We start from the raw sequence: 9,121 nt of genomic DNA, 5'->3' as shown, positions 1-9,121 counted from the left end.
TCCTTATTTATTACATACAGTTCAAAGATTAATACACAATCACATAGATATAAATATGCAAAGGAATAGAAAATTTGCTTATCTTAAATAGTCAATGAGAATTGCAGACTTGAAGAGGCGGGGGAGGGGGGTTAGGTTGAAATAGTACTTGAGGCAGTGAGTATCGATATAAGAGTTTTATTCTAAAAAAGAACATTTTAAGGATAAAATAGTAAAAAATTTTGTCAAACTTAAAGTGCTTATAAGCTAAAAATTTATAAATTGGGAGTGACCAGCTTATGGCTTATTTTTGACTTATAAGCACTTGGATTATAAGCACTTTTAACTTTACCAAATGCGTAGATAAACCGAAAAGTATTTATAAACTAGTTTGACCGGCTTATAAACTTAGCCAAACAGCCTCTTAGTACCATTCACCTGATTATCTGGCAGATTGTTTCGAAGAATAAGGTGAATATCCCGTGTGAACGTATGCAAAGGCCAATTCTATTAAATTTCAAACAAATGATGGCGATTATTCAAAACAGAGATACTGAAAACGACATATACTAATAGACTAATGGACTCCATAAATGACTGCGACCTTGTCTTGACATTCACTCATCGGTATGCCTATAGGCTATAACCTTCCAATGAACTCCCAAAATCAAAACGGAGAACTTCACTCAATGCCAGCACTATTAATTCGAAAATACATTATCATTTTTCTTCCTTTTTTCTTCATTTCCGTATCACATGATAAGACGTGGCTATACCAAAAAAGTTTTCTCACAGTCGCTAAAACAGAACAACGTCAAGAAGGATTGACACAGTATTGGAAGCGAAAAGGGAAATCTCGAAAGCTAGATGGGTTAAATTTATTTTTATTACATAAGGGAATCAGTGAAGATGCAGGAAGTGGGACACTGAGAATCAAACACACATATCTTGTATGAGATTCTCACCTACCATTAGACGGCAAGCCTTAATGCTAGGTTGGTTCAAGACTAAGAAAATCTGAGATATCATTTCACGAAAAAAAGAACATCCTGCTGTTGCATGTCGCATTTTCATACGTTTGGTGGTGGCCATATCTTGCCAAACAGTTCCTCAACCCGCTTAGCCTGATTAATATAGCCATCCATTCCAATACTGAGGAGCTCCACCGCTGCAGGACCCATGGCCGAGGAAAAGCTATACTGATCCCATTTTTGAAGCTGAGATGGACAGCAAATCATCTACTGAGCATGATATCATTGTATTGGTAGTAAATTGTATTGAGAAGCTAGAATTGGTTAGAAGTTGCAGAAGAAGTAGATACAACTTCCAATAAGACAATGCTAAGAGCCCAAATATTTTATGAGAAGAAACATTCCTCCTCCTCAACCTTTCTGTTTTTCTTTTTAACTAGGACAAGAGAATGTTGTTTGGTAACTTCTTCCTTCTTTCGAGTACTTCTATAATACGTGTTTCATCACTATTTTTGTTTCATTTACTTGAGGACTTCAGGAAACAAAGTCTATTTTAGATATATAAATAGATGCATTCAGTGGCAAGTTCCTGCTACTGCTCCATCTTCTGCCTACCTTCCCAATTCCCAACCGTTCCTCGCACCTCACTACCATCTTTTATCCGTCAGAACCACAACATTTGCCCCTCTCAACATTCCAATATGCACTCTGGCCTTTTCTCTTCCTCTTCTTCTTCTTTACCTATCTTGATTTTATTTTGTCCTTCAAAATTAAATGTCACTTTCTTTCCATGTTTTTCTAATAAGTAGATGACACCAAGCACTTTTGTAATTCTACCGAGTGAAAGAGATGTAATTATTAAATTCCACTGGCAGCAAAGATAAATTTGCAGCTCATTTATAGGATAGGGTCCCCCCCCCCCCCGAGTTGTTACATAAAGGCAAGAATCAGATAGTAAAAATGAATATATTGCATCAAATCCATCTGTTTTCCCCATCAAATAGTGGTCATCATACACCCATAATTTCCCTTTCACCATTGAAAATAGGCTCATGAGAATGAAAGATGGGACATGGATTCGAGACCAAACCTCGTCTTGGGTGAAGTTGAAGGCAGCAGCTGATTGTGGGGATAACCTTCTTATAAATGAGTACTTCTCATCAGGTGGGGTCACAGATTCTTTAAGAGATTGCAATACCTTCAGTGGGGTGATAATGTAATCCACCCTGACGTTGTTACCAAAGTTTTAGCACCACAAATGGAACATTTAGACGCGACAAAATTTCACAAGTTTGAGGTACAGTTAAATTACCCCAAAAGGTTGAAGACATCCTGCTTGTTCCGCACTGCTGCAGCCATCAGCTTTGATTTGTGCCCATACTTGTGGATGTAGTTATAAGCTTTGGTTACCTGAAAAGATGCAAAGAACACTCAGCACTTCAGATAATGTGGCTGCAAGATGCCCCGGGAAAAGACATATTTATATCTCAGTTCCAGGATTGTTGTTCAAAGATGACAGAAAAGATACATTCAATGACAACTTGGCACCAATAACAAATCGAAAAATATAATTGATCAAAACGAAACGAAATCTAGGGAGGCATTCAGGACATCCCTGAGGATCAGAAAAGAAAAGAGATATCTTGCCTTAAGGTAACAACCCCAGGTTGAAAATAGCTTTCAATACTTCTGGAGCTTGAGTTCTAAAGTTGTTATGGTACAAGAACATACATATGATGGTTGGAAGCTCCTAGGTTTTACCTATCAATATGCTATTCTCAAACCATCCAGATTTGAAAACCTAGTGAAAATTAGTAAAAGCGTCCAAGCCCCCCATGTAATACTTAAAAAAGTTGAGAAGAATATAAATGCACTTGGGAAAAATAAAAGGAAGAAGCAGCATGTGGTAAAACTAACCAAAGCCATCCCAGGATCTTCTCCTCTTTTAAGAGCACTTTCAATTTCAGAGTCACCAGTGTGATTGCGAGACCAATCCTGAAAAGAGTGATAAAATATTATGCCAACAGAGCTAAATAAATCCAAAACACATATTTTCATATAAGACAAAAGAATTTACCCTTAGGCGACCAACAAAAATCTGAATGACAGAAGTACCAGCTTGAGCTGCAGCAGCAGCTTGACAAAAGCTGAGAAGTCATGATAAAAGTTTCCAACATAGATGAGAAAAGCAAATTCCAAGAACTCGCCTACATAATACGTTGCATGTGGACTTTGAAAAAAAGGAACCATTTCAAGGTTTATGTCTATATTAGAGAAAGAATGAGGGAGAAGAATGTCAAAACAACAAATTTCGTAAAGCTTGGCATGCATCAGCAATTGAACCACCTTTGTTTTCTCATGAAGCTCAAGATAACACCAAGGTATATGTTTCATGAACAAGTAACAAACTGGCAAACAAAACTTAAAGCGTCTGTCTAACAATCAAAAGCTAAATAACTGAAAGACTTTATCGAGGATTAATGAGAATTATCTTAATTCATAGTTCTGTAGGATGAATGAGCAGCACAAACTATCATCAATAACGAATTAAGCGACATGCTAACAAAGGAACATGCACAATGCAAACCAACAGAACATATAGGTTTTCGTTGTCCATAAAGAATAATGTACTATCTATCATGGTAGACATGCTATGGAAGGAGGAGGTAGCAGGGGAAGAAGGCGCTGAAAAATTAGAGTCCTTTACAGAATATGAACACGAGCTCTTTGTCAATCTTATGAAAGTTTATACCTGTAAACAAAAGTCAAATGAGTCTGAATGCCCTCAGCTTCCAGCACCCTTGATGCCTCAATTCCCTAAAAGAAAGATAAAAACTGACAAATGAGAAAGGATGAACTTCAGACGAATCAGAACTTTCGGAGACACAGTTAGATTCAACATCAGTTGTTCCATGGGAGACCCAAACAATTATAATTGTCTTATGGCACTCACTTGCCAAGTTGCAGGAATCTTGAACAGCAATCGCTCTGGAGGCACTTCAATTTCGTTGTAGGCTTTCAAAAGGTCATGCACCTGAAAAGTTAAAGTTGAAACACCTCAAATACAACCCAAAAAAAAGATCTTGCCTCAAGAATGATAGAGAATGTGATTTGGTGGTAACAGGGTGCGATTTTATATTTCCAAAACATGAAATGACATTTTTATATCATGTTACCATTTAGACACAGAAAATTCCCCATAAAAGGGCTTGTAATATGCAACCATTAGGTGATTCTGATCTCTGGGTATTTTGAAATTAAAACTTCAAGCCAAGATTAAAGCTGGTAAGAGTGATTCTAATTTGAAATATTTTCTAAGCTTAAAACCTTCTTATTGGAAGAATGACTCAACTTCTACTGCATTGAAGTAACTCAGTCACTGTCATGCCACTCAATTGACTGGGGCAAGCCTTGTTATATCAATTTTCGAGCATCCCATAAGTCACATATAAATCACCAGGTTACATCTGGAAAGTTCTGCCTACATAAAGGGACTTAGACATGCTATTTTCCTGCTTCCACAGGGAATAGCAACGAAATCCTTGTGCTGCCAAGAAACATACTTCCTTAAACTGTCCTAATTTCTATTTCTGGTTGTCTGAAAATTGGGTTGCTTTTCTTGAAATTGAAGCCTTTTCACAACAATCTTCAATGTATTTTGCCAAAAAAGGAAAAGTTTCAGAAGACACATTTTCACATAAGAAGAAAAGAATATCGAAAAGGTGAGCTTTATTCCCAGTTTTGAACACATTTCAATCAAACACAATAGAACTTTAACTACTACCGCAAGAACTGTGTTCAAATTAAAAGAGGAAGCTAAAAATCGATATACATTACTGGATAAAAAGCATAAAAATAAAAATAAGACAACACTTGTACTGTGACAGTGTTGCTCTGATGGTAAGCACCCTCCACTTCCAACCAAGAGGTTGTGAGTTCGAGTCACCCCAAGAGCAAGGTGGGGAGTTCTTGGAGGAAAGGATGCCGAGGGTCTATTGGAAACAGCCTCTCTACCCCAGGGTAGGGGTAAGGGCTGCGTACACACTACCCTCCCCAGACCCCACTAGTGGGATTATACTGGGTTGTTGTTGTTGTTGTTGTTGTACTGTGACAGATAGATAATGACGGAGAGATGACTGTATTGGGATTTAGTATATTTTGACCGTTTCACAGTAACAATGGAAGTTTAAGCTAAAGAGGGGGAAAAACGTTATCATATTTCTCAAACCATCACCAACTTGCGGGTCTTATAGCAGCAAAAGAATTGAATCAAATTTTATATCCCAAGCACTCATATACCAGTAAAAAATAAAATAGAACCCGCCACCATCAAATTTAATATTCTACCTCCGTCCAACTTGCATGATCTAGTTCAATTAACTTTTTGTCTACCATTGGACGTCGATTGCCTTTTCATGAAATTAAAAAGACCAGGAATCCACAAGAAGGCATGACCCATCCAATCCATCGCAATTTCTATGACAATCTTTCCATTTTGAGGCGCTCTAAAATGTTTAAAACCATTATATTAATGATATTATATTATACTATTTTCACAAGTTTCTAGAACTTAAATCAATTTAACTAGAATTTGGTATAATGATTTCTCATTCAAACTAGCATTAGCTATTATATTAATTCTTTTTCCACAACTAAATTATATAAAAACGGGTCAAATCAATAACTTAAACTCCACATACCAATTTCTAAACAGTAAAATGATATATAAATAAACAATTAATAGAACATGGTTGGAGAAGAATGTTGCCTCTACCTTCACTAGGTAGGGGTAAGGTCTGCGTACACACTACCCTCCCCAGACCTCAGACCTCACCTGTGAAAATATACTGGGTTTGTTGTTGTTGGTTGGAGAAGAATGTTTTTTTTAATAAATGTGGTTGGAGAAGAATGTTGTTGATCCTTTATCAATGACTAAGTCAAAAAATGGAACTAAGGGATATTACATGACTAGCAAATTTTCCAACAAGAGTAATTCTTTTCATTATTTTCCCCTCTACCAAACAGCAGAATAGTGGTTGCTCCAACGTTTTCTCCCTTGGTGACCCGAGCCTCAACCTTATAGTTGAAGGTGGACGATCCTTACCACTAATTTCTCTCATTAATTCAGTTTCCAACTAGTAATTTCTTTCAACTTCCTAAATTGATGCTCGCCCAAAAATAAAACTGAGAGCTTCTTCCAAAAAAAAATTACTCTAATATAGACAAAGGGAGATGCTAATATGAACCGTTACAATTACACACACTATGTAAAATATACAAAAATATTTGACTATAGAAGATGTTAATGCCAGTGAAAGAACTAGTCCTAAATAGATGAATCCTAGCACGAAGGCGGATCCAAATTTTAAACTTAATGGCCTCAACCTTTAAGGTTTTTAGCATTGAACTCAATTATACTCTGAAATTATGGTTCAGAATTTGATATTTGTAGCAATTTTAGTTGTTGGTGTGTGTGTATATGTGTGTGTGTGTGTGTGTTCCGTGTAGAAAATATTAGGTTCACTTGAACCATTGAGCATAGGCTCCATCCGCATTACCTAATGAAGACTAAATTACTGAAAAAATAAACCTAACAGGTGATAAGATTTTACACATTTCTACCTTTCGCACAATGCCATGTGTGTCATATGCGAGGCGAGCATCCACTTCAGTAGAAACTCGACCAGGCACCAGCTTTGCTAGATCACCACCAACGTGTGCTAAAGCCTGTAATCACAATGAACAATAGTTTGAGATAATCATCAACTACAAAAGAAACTGAAATACACCTAGCTAACATAAAAAGCGCACCAACCTTGTTGAAGAAACAAGACATCTGAAGATCAGAATTCTCCAATCCATAACACTCAGAATCTGCTAAAGCTCTGTCTACAGCACTCTATATCAAATATATGCACTTAGGTCAGCAAAACATGAATCCAATTAGCATCAATTGGGCTCATGCTTTTAAAATTTATTTACATGAACTGGTGCCAAGCTCTGTTTTAAATACTCAGGAAGATGTACATCCATATGGTATATAATACTATGATTTTACAGGTAACTCTATTTAATAGCATTGACATGTAATCTTTAACAAATGATAAGTAACCTATTATAACAGGTTAAATTGCATTGATAGTGTAAAAAATTCAATAAACCGTCCGAGCATATAAGGTAAATCCATATAACATTTTGACTATATCTTTGCGTGATATTTACTTGATTTATAGAAAAAAGTGTATATTCAAAAGTATTTCTAAGAGTTAATAATAATTATTACCTTAAATTTGGTGTCCGGAAGACCGCATATGCCTAAGAGCAGAGAAGAGCTTACAGTAGCAGCAGTAGGTGGAAATCTATAAATCCGAAACACAACAAATAAATAGTTACATCAAATGAAAATGGTTCAAGTAAAGAAGAAACGAAGCAAAACCAAAGCGCAATACTAACTTCTCGAAATCATCGAAAATGACAGTATCTGGAACGATCTCGCTATGACTTGTTACAGCATCCAACTCAGTACTCAAACCTAAAATCATCATAAGAAATTCACCGATTTCACTCATCTACATCATAATCAAATCAACTTAACTGAAAAATCAGAACTTAATTATACATATCGAAAATCATACAGTACCGGTATCGAGAGAAGAGGAGAAGCCAGTAGAAGCTCGGATGAGCGGAAAGTATCGACGAGGCTTGAAAGTCAGAGTTGATTTCGACAAATTAACTGCATTTCTCAGCTTTTTTTCCTGTTCGATTACATACACAAATCACTGAAACATACGCGTATGCACATTACACTCAAACACACACACACACATAGTGACACCTACCTGAAGAGCTGAGGAAGAGGAGAGAGAAGAGTATAGCGGAGAATGCAAAGAGGATGACATTTTCAACCCAGGGAGAGGGGGAGAGAGTGTGTGTTGATTGAATTGAGGGAAGTGAACATAAGGATATATGTACAACTAGAACAAATCTGAGGATGTACAACTGTTTATGCGTAAGGTATAGTTCAATATGCTGCTTTCTGAAGTGGCAATTCCACCTGGGAAATTGAACTTATTATCTAGGTACACGTACAACGGAATGGATAAAGGAGATATTCATAACATTAGTATTCTTAAATTTGATTTATGGCTAAAATTACCAAATTTAACTGTAAGATTTATTGTAGTTAATATAATAATAAACATTTAATTATTTTCTTTCTTGCCTTATTAAATGACATATCTATTGTTCTCAAATTTTAGATATGATGAATTCAAACTTCAAGAAAGATTCGGGCTTTAATAATCATATGAGCTTGTTACATTCAAAAGCAGTGGAAATCACAAATAGTCATATTTGCAACTTGGTAGTTGAAAAATAGCCACAATTTCAAAAGTAATTGGAATTTATTTATTTTTTCCTGTAAAGATAAAAACAAAAATACCCTTAAAATTTGAAAAAATTTCAGCATAGTATGTTGGAGTTCGAATTTTTTACATATGAGCTTCATCATAATGTGCTGGAATTTCATAATGTGTTGGAGTTCCAACATAATATGCTGCAAGTTTATACGTAGGAGCTCCATAATCCGGTATATTATGCTGGAACTTTCCGTGTGCTGGAGTTCCAACATAATATGCTAGAAGTTTATATGCAAGTGCTCTATAATCCAGTATATTATGCTAGAACTTTTCGTGTTTCAGCAAAATAATGGCTATTTTTCAATGACTTTACATATGCTGGCTATTTTTCAATTAGCAGTCCGAAAACTGGCTAGCCCGTATAATTTCCACTTCAAAAGTTCATAATACAACCCTTTATTTCTACTTTTATAGTATATTGGTATACATAAAACTACCCTTTTTGGTTCTTGAGTTAAGAAGGGGGTGTTTCAATTAATAAACTATAACTTGCTATTTTGTTGAAAGTACAAAGTGTGAGCACCTAATTTTTGATTATATTTAAATTTTTACCATCTTCTACTATGTAAATATTTTTAGAAATGTAATATATATATATATTTTTTTAGCTTTGTTACATTTTTTTTAATATAGGGTAAAAATTAAAAATAATTAAAAAGGTCAAATTATTATTTTTAGTATTATTTTTATTTTTTATATTTATTTTAAAATAAAATAAATTAAAAAAACCCAAAAAAATAAATATTTTTTTAA

The 9,121-nt window shown here is 35.2% G+C and overlaps 1 protein-coding gene across 1 annotated transcript; it reads right to left on the bottom strand.

Annotated features, from left to right (window-relative positions):
* Positions 1-814: 814 nt before the first annotated feature.
* Positions 815-7,944, bottom strand: LOC107793255 (uncharacterized). The gene is made up of 13 exons (XM_016615577.2): positions 7,790-7,944; positions 7,591-7,705; positions 7,404-7,482; positions 7,234-7,309; positions 6,766-6,849; positions 6,573-6,677; positions 3,904-3,984; positions 3,703-3,767; positions 3,028-3,097; positions 2,868-2,945; positions 2,263-2,360; positions 2,041-2,176; positions 815-1,196 (listed from the first exon to the last, which is right to left on the bottom strand). Exons 1-13 carry the CDS (start codon positions 7,847-7,849, stop codon positions 1,050-1,052), a joined length of 1,194 nt encoding a protein of 397 aa, XP_016471063.1. The 5' UTR covers positions 7,850-7,944; the 3' UTR covers positions 815-1,049.
* Between the last annotated feature and the right edge of the window lie 1,177 nt (positions 7,945-9,121).

This window comes from Nicotiana tabacum, chromosome 23 (genome assembly GCF_000715075.1).
Source record: "Nicotiana tabacum cultivar K326 chromosome 23, ASM71507v2, whole genome shotgun sequence".
Lineage (NCBI taxonomy): Eukaryota > Viridiplantae > Streptophyta > Magnoliopsida > Solanales > Solanaceae > Nicotiana > Nicotiana tabacum.
The sequence above is the reverse complement of the archived record's forward strand: the minus strand, read 5'-3'. Positions and strand labels throughout refer to the sequence as shown.

Excerpts from the sequence above, each read along its gene's own strand:
- LOC107793255 (XM_016615577.2), bottom strand. The coding sequence starts at position 7,849 with ATGTCATCCTCTTTGCATTCTCCGCTATACTCTTCTCTCTCCTCTTCC. Across the intron at positions 6,850-7,233 it reads TTCCGGACACCAAATTTAAG|AGTGCTGTAGACAGAGCTTT; the intron begins GTAATAATTATT and ends TATTTGATATAG. Across the intron at positions 2,946-3,027 it reads TTTTTGTTGGTCGCCTAAGG|GATTGGTCTCGCAATCACAC; the intron begins GTAAATTCTTTT and ends CACTCTTTTCAG.